A 22,049-nucleotide genomic window follows, 5' to 3' on the forward strand; every position below is an offset into this window, starting at 1 on the left:
ATCCTTGAGATGGTTCTACACCTTCATTTGAGTCCAGCTGTGTTTGATTATACTGATTGGACTTGATTAGGAAAGCCACACACCTGTCTATATAAGACCTTCCAGATCACAATGCATGTCAGAGCAAATGAGAATCATGAGGTCAAAGGAACTGCCTGAAGAGCTCAGAGACAGAATTGTGGCAAGGCACAGATCTGGCCAAGGTTACAAAAAGATTTCTGCTGCACTTAAGGTTCCTAAGAGCACAATGGCCTCCATAATCCTCAAATGGAAGACGTTTGGGACGACCAGAATCCTTCCTAGAGCTGGCCGTCCGGCCAAACTGAGCTATCGGGGGAGAAGAGCCTTGGTGAGAGAGGTAAAGAAGAACCCAAAGATCACTGTGGCTGAGCTCCAGAGATGCAGTCAGGAGATGGGAGAAAATTGTAGAAAGTCAACCATCACTGCAGCCCTCCACCAGTCGGGGCTTTATGGCAGAGTGGCCCGACGGAAGCCTCTCCTCAGTGTAAGACACATGAAAGCCCACATGGAGTTTGCTAAAAAACACCTGAAGGACTCCAAGATGGTGAGAAATAAGATTCTCTGGTCTGATGAGACCAAAATAGAACTTTTTGGCCTTAATTCTAAGCGGTATGTGTGGAGAAAACCAGGCACTGCTCATCACCTGTCCCCTGACCTGGGGCTCATTGTGCAGTATATAAAAACATTTATTTAAACAAAAAGTAGTGACTTACATAGAAAATCAGACAGATGCTCCACCGCAGATCGCGGGATATGGATAAAAGTAGGACGGAAGTGACGTCACCCGGCTCCTCCCGACCCATATTGGTTCCCCATAATGAGTCTCTGCACACCCTCGGTGGATGTGCTGGATTCTAGTGGGCCTCTGGGAGGGTCCGAAGAGAGTAACAGTGCCTTGGTTCTAACCATTTCAGCAACAGAGACATGCGGTCTTCTACTGCTGAAGGTGGGGTGGGTTAATGTGGATTGGGTGCAGATTTAGAGCATACCTGTATATTCCTGTTATGGGCAGGCCAACAGATTCAGTGGATAGCCTTCCCCCTACACTGCTTTGTTTTATCAACCCCTCCAAAATCCATGTAAACTTTACAGCTGTGCTATGAGTCAGAAGTTGAAAGTCAAGGGCCCTCTCCGGTGTTATTGACCTAGGTTTAAAGACTGGTCGCACAGACACTCAGTACTGATTTGTAGAAAGAAAGGGAGTTAAGCCCCGTACACACGCACAGATTGTTGGCCGTAAATTGTTGGCCAACGTCCGATCTGCCGATTGTAGGCTTGTTAGTATGATGCTTCCGACAACCAACTGCGAATTTTCTGCCAAAAAAAATCTGGTGTGCATGCTATAAAATTTTTGTTGGCCAACAAAGAACGGCCGATTGTTCCTCAGTCAGTACAGATTTCGGCAGACAAAAATCAGATGAGCAAGACTGGGCATGCTCAGAGAAGAAAAAACACACTGAAAGTAAACCAGCACATGACATCACTTCTGAAGTTGGTTTTTGTTGGCCAACAAAAGTCCAGTGCAAGTCTAGAGCACATTTCAACCAACAAACAACACTGGACAAAAGACGGCCGATTGGTTGGCCAACAATCTGTGCGTGTGTATGGGGCTTAAGTTGCAAGCTCCCCTATAGCCATCAGTGCTGATTATTTCATACAGCTACAGAGCTGTAGCAAAGAAAATGTATGTATTAGCAGCAGAGGAATAGGCTATCCAATGAATCTTTTACAAATGAGCAAAGTATAGGATTGCTTCAATGCTGTTCTATATTTTAGCTAGGGGCCCACACTCTGCACTAAATATTTTACACTATATGGTCAAAAGCATTGATAACATCAGCCTCACAAACATCTACTTCTGAAACCGAGGTTATTAATATGAAGTTGATCCACCCTTTGCTGCCATGGCAGCCTTTTCTATTTATGTAAGGTTTTATACTAGATACTGAAACACAGCCAGTAGGATTAGCTTCTATTCATTCACATGTAGCACCCTCTAATGTGTGCTACTAGTAGTGAGTGTAGGAAAAACAGCTGGTTCTGGGTTAGACCTAAGTCATTAAATCTGGGTCAGGGTTACTGGAGGCCAGGGCTGGATGACTGATCCTGGCAGCTCTCTGGTGCCTCCCCCGTTTCCAGAGTGTTTGAGAATGGTCTGAAACAAGTGGAAACGAGTGGATGGTGAGGAGGAGCCACCTTGAATATATATGGGCCCTGTTGGTAATTTGGGTCAATTCCCACCTCTTAATATTCTTAATAGTCCCCTAAGGCAATCCCCAGTAGTGGGCCTGGCAGGAAATATAGAAAGCCCACAAACTACACATGGGCCATGGCAGTAGGGAGTTCGGGTGAAAGATTGAGAAGCAGTGCTGATGGAGGCGGTCAGTGGCCCTTGAGGGACCCCTTACCGGGGACGGTCTATCTTGGGCTGGACCTTGGGAAGCTGGCCTGGAAGGATCCTACCACAGGAGGCAGTTGGTGGGATTTAAGCAGCGGAAAGAGCAAGGATAGACAGTGTGGAAATCAGCATGGTGCAGGGACAGACAAGGGGAGAAACTGCCAGCAACAGCAGTGCTTTCTTGAAGACAGTTTAGTGCCAAGTCTTCATCAAAGCTTGCCCTGGGGAGTCTCAGTGTGTGTATGCCAGTCGGGCGGGACTGGTGCAGTGAGTCAGTCAGGTGGACTGTGAAGAGAAACAGCAAGATGCGGCTTATGGCAGCCAGGTTGGCTAGCATTCTGCAAGCAAGTGGAACTGGGATCAGTGGCCAAAGGGAAAGCAGAAGGTGAAGTGAAGCTGCTCAGTTCAATTTTGCACTTTGTCAAGAGTCTGAGAGTTCCTGCCTGTAATGGGTCTTTGCTGAACTAACCATATAAAGTTATTTCCCTCAGGAGTTGGTCTGTAGAAGCTGTACATGGGAACCATGTTAGTGCAGGTAGAAGGAAGAAGAAGAGCCTGTAAATGGGGAAGAAGTGTCCCATAAGTTCTGCTTTGTCACACGGGGCATCCCATAATCCTTTACCCCATCCAAGTTATCAAGCCCTAAAGAAAGAAAAAGCAGTGGGGAACCCTAACTCCTGCTGGGGTAGTGCTGCCTACACACAAAAGCATCCATTAGGTTGACAACAATTAAGAGTAATCAAATCTGGCTCTCAATTGGCATTCTAGATCCTCTAACAGATCATCAGTTAGGTTGAGGTCTGTGGTTTGTGAAGAGCAATCCGGTTCTTTTACTCCCAGGAAACAACCAGGGCAGTTCTTTCAGGGCTGAATGTAGATGATTGGCTCCTCAGATCGAAATTTTCAAACAAGTTACTGAGGTATGAGCAATTCTACTATCAATATTTGTTGTTGGTGACTGCATGAGTACATAAATACTGTAAATAATTATGCATTTGTGTCCACTGTATCCAAGGATGTGGGTTTTACGCTCATCCTTACTAAAGTCCCTCCTTATCTCCTACATATGCCCTTTCAGCCTCTGATCTACCCCAGCTTGGGCTGCTCTAGTCCTCTTCACTAAACTGGTGGGCCACAGTATACATTTTATGGAACATATGTTGCTCATTTACAGTATTCTAAGTGGGCCACAGCAGGCAGTAGAATTCATTATCCTATCTGAAGTAAGTAGAAAGTTGATAACCAAGAGGGTATTTTAAATAAAAACTTTTACAATGGAGAACATACAGTACTTTAAAAAAAGAAACCCTGAAACCCTGAATTATGAAGTGTTCAGGAAACCATTTTACTGCTCTTTTAGAATGGAAAAAGTAAGGAATCCTCCACCACCATCACCATCATCATCACCCCTATCTTTGGATATGAAACTATCGAGAGATTCTCTCTGATGCCAGTATTTGATAACTCATAAAAATAAATTATAATTCTTCTTTAACAGATCACAGATTTCGGATTGTCCAAGATTGCAGGGGCTACTGCCTCTACGGGGCCATTTTTTTCAGGGACATTGTCCTACATGCCACCCGAAGCTCTAAATGACGATAACTATCAGCCTTCAAAATCATATGATGTTTACAGGTAAGAAAAAGATGGCGATGAATTTATAAATTGTATTATAGTATTGTGAATCTGCATACATAATAAACCATGACTGCTCTGTGTAAAAAAAAAAAAAAAAGTATTTAAAAACTATACAAAAAAATGGTTTCTTAAAAAACTTATTTCATATAAACTGCGGTTTCCAAAGCAAGCAAAGTCCTTTCTTGTATTAACAGAGTCATGAACTCCAGAGAGACATATCATTTTGCCAATGTACAAATCATTAGTAAGACCTAATCTGGAATATGGAGTTCAGTTTTGGGCACCAGTTCTCAAAAAGGATATTGGGGAACTGGAGAAAGTGCAGAGAAGGGCAACCAAACTGATAAGAGGCATTGAGGAGCTCGGCTATGAGAAAAGATTAGAGGAACTGAATTTATTCTCTCTTGAGAAGAGGAGATTAAGGGGGATATGATCAACATGTATAAATACATAAGGGGTCCATGTAGTGAACTTGGTGTTGTGTTATTAGCTTTAAGGTCAACACAGAGGACAAGGGGGGACTCTTTATGTCTAGAGGAAAACAGATTTCCTCTCCAAATAGGGAAAGGTTTCTTCACCGTAAGAGCTGTGAAAATGGGGAATAGACTACCTCAAGAGGGGGTTCTGGCTAGCTCACTAGATTGCATTAAAAAAAAAAAGGCCTGTATTCTTTCCTGGGTGTACATAACATAAATGGGTACTGGTATTTATAGGTAAAGTTGAGCCAGGGAATATCGGATTGCCTCTCGGGGGATCAGGAAGGAATTTTTGTTCCCCTGCTGTAGCAAATTGGATCATGCTTTGCTGGATTTTTCTCACCTTCCTCTGGATCAACTGCGGGTATAGGATTGTGTATATGGGATGGTATGGTTGGGTTTTCTTTATTTTTTTATTTTTTTATTGGTTAAGCCAGATGGACTTGTGCCTTTTTTCAACCTGACTAACTATGTAACTTGCGTAACTATATAAATTATCACTAAACTGACCAAGGGTGTGCAGGTACCTAGTTGAACTCTAGGAGCAGAGGCGTAACTAGAACCTTCGGGCCCCGGTGCAAGAAACCACGAAGGGCCCCCTAACAAAAGCCCCTTCCCATTGACCGCGGAGCTCTTTATTATGGTCCCACAGTGGGACCCTTTCACATGTTCTGCAGCCGGCCCCCTTCCTGCCCTTACATTAGAGTCCCCCCCTTACATTAGAGTTCCCAGCATTTCCAGAGGCCCTTTTACATCAGAGTTCCCCTATAGAGTACATCAGAGTTTACCCTGATGTAAAGGGGAACTCTGTGGACCCTGATGTAAAGGGGAACACTGTGGACCATGATGTAAGGTGGGGCGGGGAGCTGCACACTCTGGTGTAAAGGGGTACTTAGATTTGTTTTACAAGAAGTCACTTTCAGACACCAATGATAACCGTGAAATTGAGATTGTGATCTGCACACTAAGATTATATTCGTAATGGATTTCTAAATTATCCGCTACAACATATATTTACTAAATTAAATCAGTGATTGGTTTCCCCTTGTCGATACTCTAACTAATTGTACAAAATTTTAACTTTTGGCATAGCTGCATCTAAACGTGAAACCTCAGATACAAAGCGGTGTAATTTCATCCAACGATCCACAAAAAAATATCAATTATACACCCCACAATAGTTTGTACACTTTAAACTGTTTCCATTTCACTACTGAGTCTATCGAAATTATAAAACCCACTGTGTGTGTGTGTGTGTGTGTGTGGTGTGTGTGGTGTGTGTCTATACAGTGGGTACGGAAAGTATTCAGACCCCCTTAAATTTTTCACTCTTTGTTATATTGCAGCCATTTGCTAAAATCATTTAAGTTCATTCTTCTTCCTCATGAATGTACACATAGCACCCCATACTGACAGAAAAACACAGAATTGTTGACATTGTTGCAGATTTATTAAAAAAGAAAAACTGAAATATCACATGGTCCTAAGTATTCAGACCCTTTGCTCAGTATTTAGTAGAAGCCCCCTTTTGATCTAATACAGCCAGGAGTCTTTTTGGGAAAGATGCAACAAGTCTTTCACACCTGGATTTGGGGATCCTCTGCCATTCCTCCTTGCAGATCCTCTCCAGTTCTGTCAGGTTGGATGGTAAACGTTGGTGGACAGCCATTTTTAGGTCTCTCCAGAGATGCTCAATTGGGTTTAAGTCAGGGCTCTGGCTGGGCCATTCAAGAACAGTCACGGAGTTGTTGTGAAGCCACTCCTTCGTTATTTTAGCTGTGTGCTTAGGGTCATTGTCTTGTTGGAAGGTAAATCGGCCCAGTCTGAGGTCCAGAGCACTCTGGAGAAGGTTTTTGTCCAGGATATCCCTGTACTTGGCCGCATTCATCTTTCCCTCGATTGCAACCAGTCGTCCTGTCCCTGCAGCTGAAAAACACCCCCACAGCATGATGCTGCCACCACCATGCTTCACTGTTGGGACTGTATTGGACAGGTGATGAGCAGTGCCTGGTTTTCTCCACACATACCTCTTAGAATTAAGGCCAAAAAGTTCTATTTTGGTCTCATCAGACAAGGGAATCTTATTTCTCACCATCTTGGAGTCCTTCAGGTGTTTTTTAGCAAACTCCATGCAGGCTTTCATGTGTCTTACACTGAGGAGAGGCTTCCGTCGGGCCACTCTGCCATAAAGCCCCGACTGGTGGAGGGCTGCAGTGATGGTTGACTTTCTACAACTTTCTCCCATCTCCTGACTGCATCTCTGGAGCTCAGCCACAGTGATCTTTGGGTTCTTCTTTACCTCTCTCACCAAGGCTCTTCTCCCCCGATAGCTCAGTTTGGCCGGACGGCCAGCTCTAGGAAGGGTTCTGGTCGTCCCAAACGTCTTCCATTTAAGGATTATGGAGGCCACTGTGCTCTTAGGAACCTTAAGTGCAGCAGAAATCTTTTTGTAACCTTGGCCAGATCTGTGCCTTGCCACAATTCTGTCTCTGAGCTCTTCAGGCAGTTCCTTTGACCTCATGATTCTCATTTGCTCTGACATGCATTGTGATCTGGAAGGTCTTATATAGACAGGTGTGTGGCTTTCCTAATCAAGTCCAAACAGTATAATCAAACACAGCTGGACTCAAATGAAGGTGTAGAACCATCTCAAGGATGATCAGAAGAAATGGAAAGCACCTGAGTTAAATATATGAGTGTCACACCAAAGGGTCTGAATACTTAGGACCATGTGATATTTCAGTTTTTCTGCAACAATGTCAACAATTCTGTGTTTTTCCGTCAATATGGGGAGCTATGTGTACATTTATGAGGAAGAAGAATGAACCTAAATGATTTTAGCAAATGGCTGCAATATAACAAAGAGTGAAAAATTTAAGGGGGTCTGAATACTTTCCGTACCCACTGTATATAGGTGCACCTCGTAAAATTTGAATATCATCAAAAAGGTAATACATTTCAGTAATTCAATTCAAAAAGTGCAACTCATATTTTATACAGATGCATTACACAGAAAATGATATATTCCAAGCATTTCTTTCTTTTAATTTTGATGATTATGGCTTACAGCTAGTGAAAACCCAAAATTCAGTATCTTAGAAAATATGGATTTTTCCTACAGCTTACCTGTAAAATTCATTTCTTGGAGTACATCACGGGACACAGAGCAGCCATATTCATTACTATCTGGACGAACGCCCATTTGCTGGAACGTTCGCCAGGGGCTACTGGAGGAGTGTGGAGGCCAGCCTCCTGCCCACGGACTATGGGCCCTGGCTTGTAGGGGAGTGCACCTCTGTGTGGGGGTATATGCTGGGGGACAATGGGAGTAGTGTTGCTTTGGACTCAAATCCATGTCACCCCAAGATACAGACTCTAAGACTAAGATCCATGTTACAGGCCTAGGGCTGCATATTACAGCAGAGGACTTCTCCACACATTGAGAGACTAAAGAGATGCTAATGACGTCAAATTCAGCTATTGTCTGCTGTGGGGATGTGTATTGACATTTATAGTAAGGTGTTTTGAATCCGAAGACGTGCTGTCTGAGAGCCTATGTCTCCTGCTTTCCTCTGTTTAGAGGTTAAGTGTGTTCACACTTCTAGGAATGTGTATTTGGCTATGGTTTGGGTTTGTGGTTTTTATGGTAATGTTGCAGTCTCATTCACCTATTGTCTCTTTCCAGAAGGCCAGGTATGTTAATTACGTTCTGTACACAATACATTTGCATGATGTAATCAAGCTCCTAAAACTGTATATATTGCAAGTGAGTTGGTGAATAAAGTGTCATTTTGTTTTAACCTTCATCAAGCTGGAGGCTGATGTTTGGGGGGAATTGAGGGGCCAGGACTGCATCACTGGACATTCTGGGGACCTAAGACAGAAATACTTGGTCCAAGTATTGGGGATCTGTTACATATGCCACCTATAGGTGAATGGAAACTGGCAACCAATTAAGACAGGAAGTCCCCCTCTATATAACCCCTCCTATACAGGAAGTACCTCCGTTTTGTAGCAAACAATAAACATCCCAGACAAGAGGGGAGGGACCTCTGTATCCTGTAAAGTACTCCAAGAAATGGATTTTACAGGTAAGCTGTAGGAAAAATCCATATTTCTTTATCATACATCACGGGACACAGAGCAACCATATTCATTACTATCTGGGACATCCCAAAGCAATGCGCTTGAGGGGAGGACACCATAAAATACACCACCATCAGACCGCAACAAATCTACGTAGATGATTGCAGAACGCTGCAGTCAAATGCAGACTCCTCCTGGGTCCTAACATCCACTTGATAGAATCTAGTGAACATATGTACCGAAGACCAAGTAGCTGCCTTGCAAATCTGAGCCATAGAAGCTTGATGGACGAACTGCCCAAAAGGCACCTACTCTTCTGGTAGAGTGTGCCTTTACCAGAAAAGGTGGAACCTTCCCTTTTAAACCATTACGCCTGGATAATAACCTGGCGAATCATTGAGAAATTGTAGATTTAGATGCTACCTGCCCATTCCTGGGCTCTTCTGGCAGCACAAACAAAAGGTAGGTCTTACGAATCTGAGCTGACCTTTTCAAATAAATCTTGAATGCACGAACTATATCGAGAGAATGTAACAACCTTTCCTCTGCTGTTTGAGGATTTGGAAAGAAGGAAGGCAGTATAATGTCCTGATTCAAACGGAAAGTGGACAAAGCATATTATAGTGGATTAGTAGTATTATTGTGCACTGTGATGCCCTGTACACACTATCAGATTATCTGGACTTTTGCCTTCAGATTTACCTTTTCTATGTAGTGCAAGGGCCTGCCGGATTGCATACAAATTGAAAGTGTTTAGGTTTGACCTCATATTATATGGTTTTGGTAAGTCTGCAGACAAAAGTCTTCAGATAATCTGATAGTGTGTACAGGGCATGAAGCATTGTGACAGGTGTGGTGACTAATGCCCCATACACACGTGCAGATTATCTGCAGACTTTTGTCTGCAGACTTACCTTTTCTATGTAGTGCAAGAGCCTGCCGGATTCCATACAAATTGAAAGTGTTTAGGTTTGACCTCATATTATATGGTTTTGGTAAGTCTGCAGACAAAAGTCTGCAGATAATCTGCACGTGTGTACGGGGCATAAGCGTTGCTGCAGCAATACTACACACAGTGACAAAAGCACTTATAATGTATTATAACTCGTGTGATAGACCAATGGCCCCCCCAATACCACATATTGAAGTGGGGTGTTATCTGAGTATACTTTTACATGTTTATTTGTGTCCTGCAACAATATTGCCTCTTTTGATGAGTTATGTCTGGTACACACAGTGCCAAACTCACTGGCCAATTTTTTTGAACTGCTGTGATAGACCAGTGGCCCCCCAATACCACATATTGAAGTGGGGTGTTATTTAACAGTATAATTTTCTAAGAGTGTATTTTAGTCTTGCAAAAATGTGGCCTCTTGCTGTGTAAACTGCGCTACATACAGTGACAACAGTTACTGGCCAATTATTTGTAGAACTGTTGTAATAAACCTGTGGCCCCCGAGTTAAGTCTGGTACACACAGTGCCAATCTCACTGGCCAATGTTTTTGAACTGGTGTGATAGACCAATGCCCCCCCAATACCACATATTGAAGTGGGGTGTTATCTGAGTAAACTTTTACAAGTGTATTTGTGTCCTGCAACAATATTGCCTCTTTTGCTGAGTTACAGTGCATTGCGAAAGTATTCGGCCCCCCTTGAACTTTTCGACCTTTTGCCACATTTCAGGCTTCAAACATAAAGATATAAAACTGTAACTTTTTTAAAAAAAATCAACAACATGTGGGACACAATCATTAAGTGGAACAAAATTTATTGGATATTTCAAACTTTTTTAACAAATACAAAACTGAAAAATTGGGCGTGCAAAATTATTCAGCCCCCTTAAGTTAATACTTTGTAGCGCCACCTTTTACTGCGATTACAGCTGTAAGTCGCTTGGGGTATGTCTCTATCAGTTTTGCACATCAAGAGAAATTTTTGCCCATTCCTCCTTGCAAAACAGCTTGAGTTCAGTGAGGTTGGAAGGAGAACGTTTGTGAACAGCAGTTTTCAGTTCTTTCCACAGATTCTTGATTGGATTCAGGTCTGGACATTGACTTGGCCATTCTAACACCTGGATTTGTTTATTTGTGAACCATTCCATTGTAGATTTTGCTTTATGTTTTGGATCATTGTCTTGTTGGAAGTCTCAGGTCTTTTGCAGACGCCATCAGGTTTTCTTCCAGAATGGTCCTGTATTTGGCTCCATCCATCTTCCCATCAATTTTAACCATCTTCCCTGTCCCTGCTTAAGAAAAGCAGGCCCAAACCAAGATGCTGCCACCACCATGTTTGACAGTGGGGATGGTGTGTTCAGGGTGATGAGCTGTGTTGCTTTTATGCCAAACATAACGTTTTGCATTGTTGCCAAAAAGTTAGATTTTTGGTTTCATCTGACCAGAGCATCTTCTTCCACATGTTTGGTGTGTCTCCCAGGTGGCTTGTGGCAAACTTTAAACGACACTTTTTTATGGATATCTTTAAGAAATGGCTTTCTTCTTGCCACTCTTCCATAAAGGCCAGATTTGTGCAGTATACGACTGATTGTTGTCCTATGGACAGAGTCCCCCACCTCAGCTGTAGATCTCTGCAGTTCATCCAGAGTGATCATGGGCCTCTTGGCTGCATCTCTGATCAGTCTTCTCCTTGTATGAGCTGAAAGTTTAGAGGGACGGCCAGGTCTTCGTAGATTTGCAGTGGTCTGATACTCCTTCCATTTCAATATTATCGCTTACACAGTGCTCCTTGGGATGTTTAAAGCTTGGGAAATCTTTTTGTATCCAAATCTGGCTTTAAACTTCTCCACAACAGTATCTCGGACCTGCCTAGTGTGTTCCTTGTTCTTCATGATGCTCTCTGTGCTTTAAACGGACCTCTGAGACTATCACAGTGCAGGTGCATTTATACGGAGACTTGATTACACACAGGTGGATTCTATTTATCATCATTAGTCATTTAGGTCAACATTAGATCATTCAGAGATCCTCACTGAACTTCTGGAGAGAGTTTGCTGCACTGAAATTAAAGGGGCTAAATAATTTTGCACGCCCAATTTTTCAGTTTTTTATTTGTTAACAAAGTTTGAAATATCCAATAAATTTCATTCCACTTCATGATTGTGTCCCACTTATTGATTCTTCAAAAAAAATTACAGTTTTATATCTTTATGTTTGAAGCCTGAAATGTGGCTAATGCTCCATGTACACGGGACGCTGGAAATGGCCGTTTAGGAGCAGTTGGGCGTTTTTTTTCAGAAGCCCCTGAACCCATCTACATTTTATCTTATCTGTCCATGTACACCAGGTCGTTTACAGTCATTTGCAGGCAGTTGCGTTCAGGGACTGTTTTTAGAACGCAACTATTTGCGTTCGAACGTGTGTTTCCCGGCGTTTCAAACGCACAAACGCGTCCGAACGCGTCCGAACGCGATGACCCGCGTTTAGCGTTCGCGTTTTTCCATTTTAAAGGGGAATAATTTTTTTGAACTCTAGGAACGGTTCTAAACGCAAACGCCCGCTAAACGCGGGTACAAACGCGACCGAACGGACGTTTCAAACGTCCTAAAAATTCCAGCATTCAAAGGGACTTTTAACAACGTCCCGTGTACATGGAGCCTTAAGGTCGAAAAGTTCAAGGGGGGCGAATACTTTCGCAATGCACTATATATATATATATATATATATATATATACACATACATATTTTAAAATTACCATTTGTAAAATAAAATAAAGTTTAGGAGGTTTGACTTGTATATGACAGTTTCAGTCTATCTGAAAATTAAACTCTGTCTCATAGTTCAAAATTAGAACAATGCTATAGCATAAAAAAAATGTATTCATACAGTCTCTGACACAAGGAAGTGTTAAAATTGTATTAGCTGGATTGGTGAATATGTGAATTCAAGATAAACAGTCAGAAGAAACTTAGCCGATAAACTCAAGGATCATGGGATGAAGGGGTTTAACATTCCTCTTTAATATATAGTTGATGGAAGCTAAACTAACCTGTCCATATTGCAATGCATTTCCTCCTCATAACTCTGAGCTTGTTTTAAGAAAAATGTACTTGCTATGAACTTGGTATTCCAAGAATAATAAGGAAAAATAGCCTTAACTGGAAGTGTGTGTGTTTTTTTTTCCTGAGTATCAATGAAGTGTTTTTATATGTTTTTTTTACCACATGTTAAACACTGACGCTTTGCTATATTTTCTGTGTTCTAGTTTCGGAATCTTAGTGTGGACAGTACTTTCAGGGGAAGAGCCTTACCCAGGTAAGTCTTTGTAGAACCCATTCTTATGTTATGTTTCCCATTAGTTGCTTTCAACTGGACTTGTTCAATAGAATATTTTTTTCTTTTCATTAGAGCTGTATTTTTAGCTCTAATGAGTGTCAGGAGCATACTTCTATAGGGTCCAGCCATTTTCAGCCACACAGGCAACTAAATCACCCTAATTCAATAACCAAGGAATGCATCATGGCTGACACATTCTTTGGTAATTAGATTATTAGCCCCTATTCGCACTTCAGCCCCCGTTCACACTGGGGCGAACTGTGAGGCGACCTGGTCGCCTCACAGGTCGCCGCAGGTCGCCTCCCATAGGGAAGCTGCGGACCCGTTCTGATAGGAGCGACACAAGTCGCTCCGACTCAGAAAAAGGGTCCGGAGCTTCTTTGGGGCGACCAGGAGGCGACCGCCATAGACTTCAATGTTACGAAGTCCGTGGCGGCCGCTCCGAGGTAGCGGCGCGCTGCTCGCACCGCGACCTCGGAGGTCGCGGTGCGAAGTAGCGTCGCCCCAGTGTGAATGGGGGCTCAAGCGTTTGTTACCCTAAAAAAACAAAAACAAACAGATACTGTTTCCTTAAAGCATGTTATACAGCACAGTGCTTGTGCTGTGTCATTTGGCCCCCTGTATCACCTAAAAAACCTGGCTGATCCTGCCAGTTTCTACCCTCCCCTCTGTAAACTGACCACGGTATATCATGGCTGCTGAGGAGCCCTGACACCGTGGTCAGTGTACGTGCCTCCGTCACCCTGCTCTCTGTCGTCTGTGTCCCCCTCTGTCCTTCTCCCCCCCCCTTCTTGCCTGTCTGCTGTGTCAGCCCACGCCCCTCCACTCCTGTTGCTCTCATATTTATTATAAAATAATCAAATCCCCTCTGTAATATCACACTAAGTGATCCTGTGCCTGTCTTATAGAAAAAATATGCAATCTGTACCTACAGTATCTCACAAAAGTGAGTACACCCTTCAAATTTTTGTATAAATGTATTATCTTTTAATGTGACAACACTGAAGAAATGACACTTTGCTACAATGAAAAGTAGTGAGTGTACAGCTTGTATAACAGTGTAAATTTGCTGTCTCCTCAAAATAACCCAACACACAGCTATTAAAGTCTAAACCGCTGGCAACAAAAGTGAGTTCACCCCTAAGTGAAAATGTCCAACTAGGGCCCAAAGTGTCAATATTTTGTGTGGCCACCATTATTGCCACTGACAGGCTGACCCCCCACCCCTTCAACCTCTGCAGCAATGTTGGCAGCACTCATACGTCTATTTCCCAAGGACAACCTCTGTATATGACGCTGAGCATATGCACTCAACTGCTTTGGTCGACCATGGTGATGCCTGTTTTGAGTGGAACCTGCCCTGTTGAACCACTGTATGGTCTTGGCCACCGTGCTGCAGCTCAGTTTCAGGGTCTTGGATATATTCTTATAGCCAAGGCCATCTTTATGTAGAGCAAAAATTATTTTTTCAAATCCTCAGAGAGTTCTTTGCTATGAGGTGCCATGTTGAACTTCCAGTGACCAGTATGAAAGAGTGAGAGAGATAATACCAAATTCAACACACCTGCTCCCCATTCACACCTGAGACCTTGTAACACTAATGAGTCACATGGCACCGGGGAGGGAAAATGACTAATTGGGCCCAATTTGGACATTTTCACTTAATGGCTGTGTGTTGAGTTATTTTGAGGGGACAGCAAATTTACACTGTTTTACAAGCTGTACACTCACTACTTTACATTGTAACAAAGTGAAATTTCTTCATTGTTGTCACATGAAAAGATATAATAAAATATTTACAAAAATGTGAATGGTGTACTCACTTTTGTGAGATACTGTATATCACAGTGGCTTCCAGCGATCACGTGACTGCTCGGCTCTCTCTCTCCTCTCTTCCCTACCTTCCCGGCTGACGTCAGCTGCAGTGCTTGGGTCCACCCACTGGAGCTGTTAGCCCAGCAGAGAAGAGTGCCGAGGGATCAGTTGATCACCGAGAGACGCTCTCATAGAGGTACAGATCACATTTTTTTTTTTTTCTCTAAAACAGGCACAGGAGCACTTAGTGTTATATTAGAGAGGGGATTCGATTATTTTATAGTAGAGGCTTAACAACCACTTTAAGCATGAATGTATTTTAAATCTTTTGTTTGCATATTTTTCAATACATGGATGTACATTTTATTTATACACTGCTCAAAAAATTAAAGGAACCCTTTGAAAACACATCAGATTTCAATAGGGAAAAATATCTGGATATCTATGCTGATATAGACTGGGTAATGTGTTAGGAACTAAAGGATGACACAACATTTGATGGAAATTATCAACCTACAGAGGGCTGAATTCAAAGACACCCAAAAATCAAAGTGAAAAAAACGATGCAGCAGATTAGTCCAATTTGCTAAAATTCCATTGCAGCAACTCAAAATGGTACTTAGTAGTTTGTAGATTTTTATTATATTAAAATCTTACAACCTGCAACATTTTATTACAAAAGTACAAAAGTAAAGAATTCATAAATATAATAAATAACGTAACATATTGATCTACCCTGGCCTTAACCAAGGAATGCTCAATTCAGCATAAAGAAAAAGATTTAAACTTATACGCATAAAGAAACTCAAAAAAATAAAAACGGTTACATTGAAATACGTTTTTAGAGGCCTTCACTAGCACAACACTCCCTTACTTATACATAGACAACGAAACATAGGCCATCATCTGTACATAACCATTCTTGAAAATTTAGCTATGACTCAAAGGCTAATGGAGTAAAAAAACAGAAAAAAAACAGAGAAAGGAACCACCACCAAGAGATCAATAGATGGCAGCCATAGGCCTGATATTGCTCCACACCTTTATCCAGGCTCCCTGCTGCCCCCTGCCTCTCTCAAGACCCCGAATTTTCCCCACCTCACCAAGGAGGTGCCGAATGGATACCTGACGCTGTGCATTCCAGGTGAAATAGTGGACCACTAAACCGAAAGAAAAAGAAAGGAGTGTCCAAATCAAAACACTTGCGAGTCTGGAATGCTCCATACACCCACTCTGCATAAGACATGCATGAGAGAAAGGGAATACTCAGAGCCCTCCCCACCTCTTTATACACCTCCACATTGAAAGGGCACTGAAGCAAGAAATGATCCATACTTTCCACTTCACCCTGACACTCCACTCTCAGACAACCACGGTCATCCAGAGGGTGGTGCTTCCTGTTCCCCTTCACGTAGAGTCTGCCATGGAACGCAAGCCAGGCCTGGTCCCTAATAGGGATGATCGAACGGTTCGGGTCGAACATCGGTTCGACTCGAACATTGGGTGTTCTAAATTCGGCCGAATTCCGAACTTTTTGCGGTAAAAGTTCGGAATTCGGTCACCAGAACCGCCCAAAATGCAATGGGACAGGAAGTGGGCTTTAAAAGCCCGTGATTGCCCAGAAACGTCAGTAAAAGCCAATGAGGGGGCAGGAGTCTGCTAGGAATGTGATTGGAGTGACTACGGGGACCAGAGGCCAATCAGGAGTGAATACGCCCCCCAGTATATAACATAGCCCCGCCTAACCTCTAGCACTGTAATATAGAGGCTTTGGAAGAGAGTGGAAGCATTTGTGTTACTCCTGCTTTGTTAAACAATGTTTGCTGCATAGCCGATTGCTTGTAAAGCTCCATATCAGCAGAAGAGCAGTCAGCTTACAGAAAGATTGTCAGTGTAGTTACCAAAAAAAAAAAAATGTTAAAAGGACAGTGTCAGTTAGAAATTATCTTCTGCTGTATGGAGCTGTTCTTTTAGTGTGAGGAAAGGGATATGCAGTGTAGTTAGGGTACTATATACCACTATAGTTTGATTCAATAATCTAGTTTTTGTAGGGATACTTTTAAGTGTCAGGGTTCCGTCTAGTGAGCACGTTGCACTGCTGATATATCTGCAGCAGGTATACGTGCTTGCTAGTCAGCTATTGTGCAAATTACATTGCAGCGATACACACATCTGCTGTATTTAGCGACAACTTTGGGTCACATAGCAGTGTGCGTTTTGCAGGTGAATTTCACCACGCAGAGTTGCCAAAGCCTCAGTGACAAGTTAACGCCTGTGCAAAAGGGTTTGCTACTCTGCGTCACACACATCTGCTGTATTTAGCGACTACTTTGGGTCGCATAGCAGTGTGTGTTTTGCAGGTGAATTTCACCGCGCAGAGTTGCCAAAGCCTCAGTGACAACTTAACGGCTGTTCTTGTTGTAAGCGTTAAGTCCACTGCAAAAGGCTTTGCTACTCTGCGTCACACACATCTGCTTTATTTAGCGACAACTTTGGGTCGCATAGCAGTGTGCCCCTTGCAGGTGATTTTCACATCGCACAGTTTATAAAGCCTCAGTGACAACTATACATAAATTAAAATTCATCACAAAAAAACAGATTATTTTTCTTAGAATTTCAGTAGCGCAGGGATGGTGTTACCCTCCTTTCATAAAGTGCAAATAAATGAAGTGCATAAATTGCATAAATAATCCAAAACATCCAACTAAGCAAGAACAGAGTCCTTCAAAAGTCTTTGTTTATGTAGTGCCAGAGCTGGTGGTGGTGACATTGTACGGTGGTTCCAATAACTGACACCAATGACCCTGCATTAAAGGCACTGTGTATTGCTCTGGTACTACATAAACAAAGACTTTTGAAGGACTCTGTTCTTGCTTAGTTGGATGTGACGCAGAGTAGCAAAGCCTTTTGCAGTGGACTTAAAGCCTCAGTGACAAGTTAACGCCTGTTCTTGTTGTAAGCGTTAAGTCCACTGCAAAAGGCGTCACACACATCTGCTTTATTAGGAGCAAAAGAAAGGCGCGGTTAAGCAAAAAAGTAATTTTTGAAGGTATGGCATGCTATAATTCTGGTTCTGGACATGCTACAGAAATGAAACTTCAAATGTACGCTTTTTAGACCCCCCAGACACTAAATCCAAAGAAATCTCATTTTCTTTTCAATAATTCTTTCAATAATTGGCTCTCTATCAAAAACGACAATTTTTAAGAACTTTTTTTGCCTGATTCATAGTCCCTGTGGCATGATTTAGAACCCTAGGCACTTTTTAGGGGCATTTATTGGGTTTTAGGGCTTCAAAATGGTGTTTTTTGATTCCCGAAGTTTGGGTCCCATTGATTTCAATGCTTGAAATTCGGGTGTTCTGGTCGAACCAAACTTTTCAAAAGTTCGATCATCCAAGTCCCTAAACTAAAAAAAAGGGAATCCACCCAGAGTTTATTAAACGTAAACCCTCCCTCATAATATGACCTGGACAAACTCTTAAGGCCAATGACGCATAAAAGGCAGCACCCATGATCCTCTCACTCAAAATTCTCCTTGGGAGGGACCCAATTTCTTCTGCCGTCACGTGCCACCACCTAAGCATTTTCAGGCATTGGGCAAAATAAGCCAGGAGCTTACTATGTTTGACCCTCAGGCTTTTCTCTGGCCCTCCACTCTCCCAGCACTGCAGAAAAGACCTAAACCATCTTCGGAAAATACCTACCCACACAGGCGGTCTCTCTGCTAGCATATTACCAAAGTTGTGTTTCAGAAACATCAGAGAGAAGAAGACAACCAGGTTGACTATACCTAAGCCACCCTCCTGCCTGGAGTGATAAGTCACATTACGTTTAACAGGGTTCAGTCTACTCTTCAATAATAACTGAAAGAAGCAGCTATAGATTCTGGTGTAGAGAGATTCCGACAAGACGCAGACAAAGCTAACATATAGAAAGACTGGAATCAGGTAGGTCTTGATCAGGTCCACCCTTTTCCTCATAGAGAGCCACCATCCCTTCCAGCATGCCATCTTGGCTTCGAAACCCTTCCTCCTGCTTTCCCAATTTGTTTAGCCATAATCACCAGGGCCAAATTCGATGCCCAACACTTTGATTTTCTGCTGGGGCCGTGGGAAGGTGTCCGGAAGAACAAAGATCTCACCCCCTCTCCCATCCAGAAAACTTCACACTTGTTACAGTTGACTTAGAGCAGTATTCCGAGGCATCAGGCTTCAATCACTGACACCACCACCTGTGCCTCTTCTGTGCCAGAGACAAAAACGGAAATGTCATCAGCACCGGGCCACAACCTTCAAAGGCAGCTCATAAGGAATGCCCACTGGTACCCCACACAACTGTCCATTCTTTAGCCTTCTGATGAAAGGGGTTTGATCGCAAACACATATAGAAAAGGGCTCAGTGGACACCCCTGACGCACACCAGAACCAACCCTGAAAGTCTGTCCAACCCCACTATTCACCAGCATAAAGCTTTCAGCCCCTTTATACATTGTTTTAAGCTATCCAATAAACCCCCCATCCAGGCCGTATTTGGCAAGGGGCAGCCAGAGGTACTCATGGTTCACCCAAAAAAAGGCCTTTGCCTTATCCATTGACAGCAAGCACTTTTCCCAGCCCTCAGCCCTACACTGCTCCAAGACCTCCCGGACAGCTAACACCGCTGTAAAAGTTCTTCTGCCCCAGACTGAGCAGTGCTAATGACATGAAAGCAACTTATCTGCCACTGACGACAAACACCAAAAAAGTATCTTCACCAGAATCTTTTTATTGACATTAAGAAGGCTAATGGGGTGCCAGTTCTCAATCATTGAAGTATGTTTACCTTTTGACAGAAGGACCACACCAGACTATTTCATGGAGGGAGGGAGCAACCCTTCTTGCAGACAGCCGTTTAATACCGCCGCAAGAAATGGGGCGCTTCCTTGATGGCTAGCTTATCAATAGCCATGGTCACCTCTTCTGCTGTCTAAACTATCTAATCTTTCTCTCCTGTCAAACTTGTCAAAGTAATGTTATTTTCCAGACCTGGAGTAGCATCTAGAAAGCTAGACATCCCTGACAGATTGAGGTTATTCTCCCCCAGAGGATCTGCATAAAAGGACCTTGAGACCCCCAAGATCCCTGATCTAGATTTCATCAGGGAATCCGTATGGTCTCAGTGACCATTATATGATGAGCTGTGTAAAGATCAGAGTAAGGACCTGTCTATGGGATGGCGTCCTATGGTTAATCCCAGTTAACGGTGGTTTAATGGGATTTGTGGAGTTGGAGGTGTCAGCGGGAAATTTGGTATTGTCCTCTGTGGCTGAGGACCTGCAAGTGGTTCCGCAGATTCAAAGTTTGTGTTGGTTTCGGTTGTGCCTCCAAGGATCGGCAACCTGGGGGGTCATTATTGTTATTGTTCTATATTTCTGTTCTAAGGAATGTTGATATGTTGTTTATTGTTAATAAATGGCCACTACGGCCCATTTCACTCCAAAAGTGTGTCAGTCGTATCATTTTAGTGATAAGTGAAAGTGGGGTTCACTGGGCTGTAGAGGTCTGTGATAGCACATCCAACACTACCTCTGGTATGCCTAAAGCTGGATACACACTATCCAACTTTTGTGGTTAGATTTCCTTCAGATTTACCTTTCCTATGTAGTGCAAGGGTCTGCCAGATTGCATACACATTGAAAGTGTTTAGGTTTGACCTCATATTATATGGTTTTGGTAAGTCAAAAGGAAAAAGTCTTCAGAAAATCTTATAGTGTGTATGGCCCATTAGTCAAGAGAGGCCCGAAGCAAAGAAAAAATAGGCGAAGGGCAGGCATGACTAGGCCAGCAGGATAGTACAGCAGTCAGTGGGTTAATGGTAAAGCGGTAAGGGTCAATAAGGAGCGGTAGGCATTGATTTGGGTAGGTAATGCTGGGGAGGAGCAAGGACTGTGGGGAGGTGGGGTCGTGAAGTCTCAGGGGCACTTCGAGGCAGACGGATGATGAAGAAGGTTACCACCCTCCCGCCCTATGGATGTTGGACTTGTTGGGTGGTTGTAATTTTATGGCGGTTGGGGTCCTTGGAGGTGTCCAAATTTTGCTGTGTAAGATCAGAGTAAGGGCCTATCTATGGTATGGCGTCCTATGGTTAATAGTTAACGGTGGTTTAAAGGGATTTGTGGAGTTGGAGGTGTCAGCGGGAAATTTGGTATTGTCCTCAAGCCGGTGTTCTGCGGCTGAGGACCTTCAAGTGGTTCCGCAGATTCAAAGTTTGTGTTGGTTTCGGTAGTGCCTCCAAGGATCGGCAACCTGGGGGGTCAATATTGTATATCATTTCTGTTCTAAGGAATTTTGATATATTGTTTATTGTTAATAAATGGCTTCTACGGCCCATTTCACTCCAAAAGTGTGTCAGTCGTATCATTTTAGTGATAAGTGAAAGTGGGCTTCACTGGGCTGTAGAGGTCTGCGATAGCACATCCAACATTACCTCTGGTATGCCTAAGTCATGACTTGCAGTGTCTATAATCATCTTTACAGTGCTACAGGGTTAAACAGACTGCTGAACAGTGACAACATCTTCATTTGTCTCAGCAATTTCCATCTCCCACAGATCTTCCCCTGGCTCTGCTGCCACTTCACACACTTTTCCAGACTCCACATACACTGGCTTTTTCTGCACTCTATCTCTTTGGACCTTTTTCACCTTGCCATCTCCCTCTTCATCAGATGATTCTGCAGATAATTTAAAAGACTTTTGTCGCACAGGAGGTTCCATCGCTCTCACAGACTGCAGCATGCCAGACCACCTTTCCTATACCTGCACCTGGGAAACTTGTTGACTCTGCAGTGGGGGGATGGGGGAAGACACCTCTGCTGATCCATCCACTCCATCTGGGGGATACATGGCTAGCAGCTGCTTGTGATCCACATTTATCAAGGCCCTTCCTTGCCACACGAAAGCGTTCATTTGAAAACTTTTCTTTGAAAGCTCCACTTGATGCTTTCAGAGCGCTCACCACATCTGCCTGTAAAGCCACTTTCTTCTCCAACTCTTTCAGCTCTGGCTTCATTGTTTGCCATTTGCTGCTCCAAGCTTTCCCATAGAGATCCTTATTTTTCCTTTAATCCACCCGCAAAGCTGCCAATCTCTCCTCTTTTGCAATTTTCAGAAGGCGAAAAGTAACTTTCTTTCTGTATTCGGCCAGGCTTTCCCCATTCACAGGACCTCTGCTCAGATCTTCAAAGACCTGAATGCAAGGGTCAGGCTTCGACCCTTCAGAGGCACCTCCACCTGGATCCTCCCCAGAATCTTGCATCTTTCTTGGGCTTGAAAGTCAGACA

The 22,049-nt window shown here is 43.2% G+C and overlaps 1 protein-coding gene across 1 annotated transcript in view; it reads left to right on the plus strand.

Moving 5' to 3' along the window:
* LOC309569822 (ribosomal protein S6 kinase 2 beta-like) overlaps positions 1-22,049 on the plus strand; it is a gene marked incomplete at its 3' end in the record, with an annotated part of 195,203 nt that overhangs the window by 15,560 nt on the left and 157,594 nt on the right. The window contains exons 3-4 of the mRNA XM_082275825.1: positions 3,918-4,057; positions 12,843-12,896. Coding sequence (XP_082131951.1) covers positions 3,918-4,057; positions 12,843-12,896 — 194 coding nt within the window. The remainder of the gene's footprint in view (positions 1-3,917; positions 4,058-12,842; positions 12,897-22,049) is intronic.

Source organism: Pelophylax lessonae, assembly GCF_965119305.1.
Source record: "Pelophylax lessonae genome assembly, chromosome: 13".
NCBI lineage: Eukaryota > Metazoa > Chordata > Amphibia > Anura > Ranidae > Pelophylax > Pelophylax lessonae.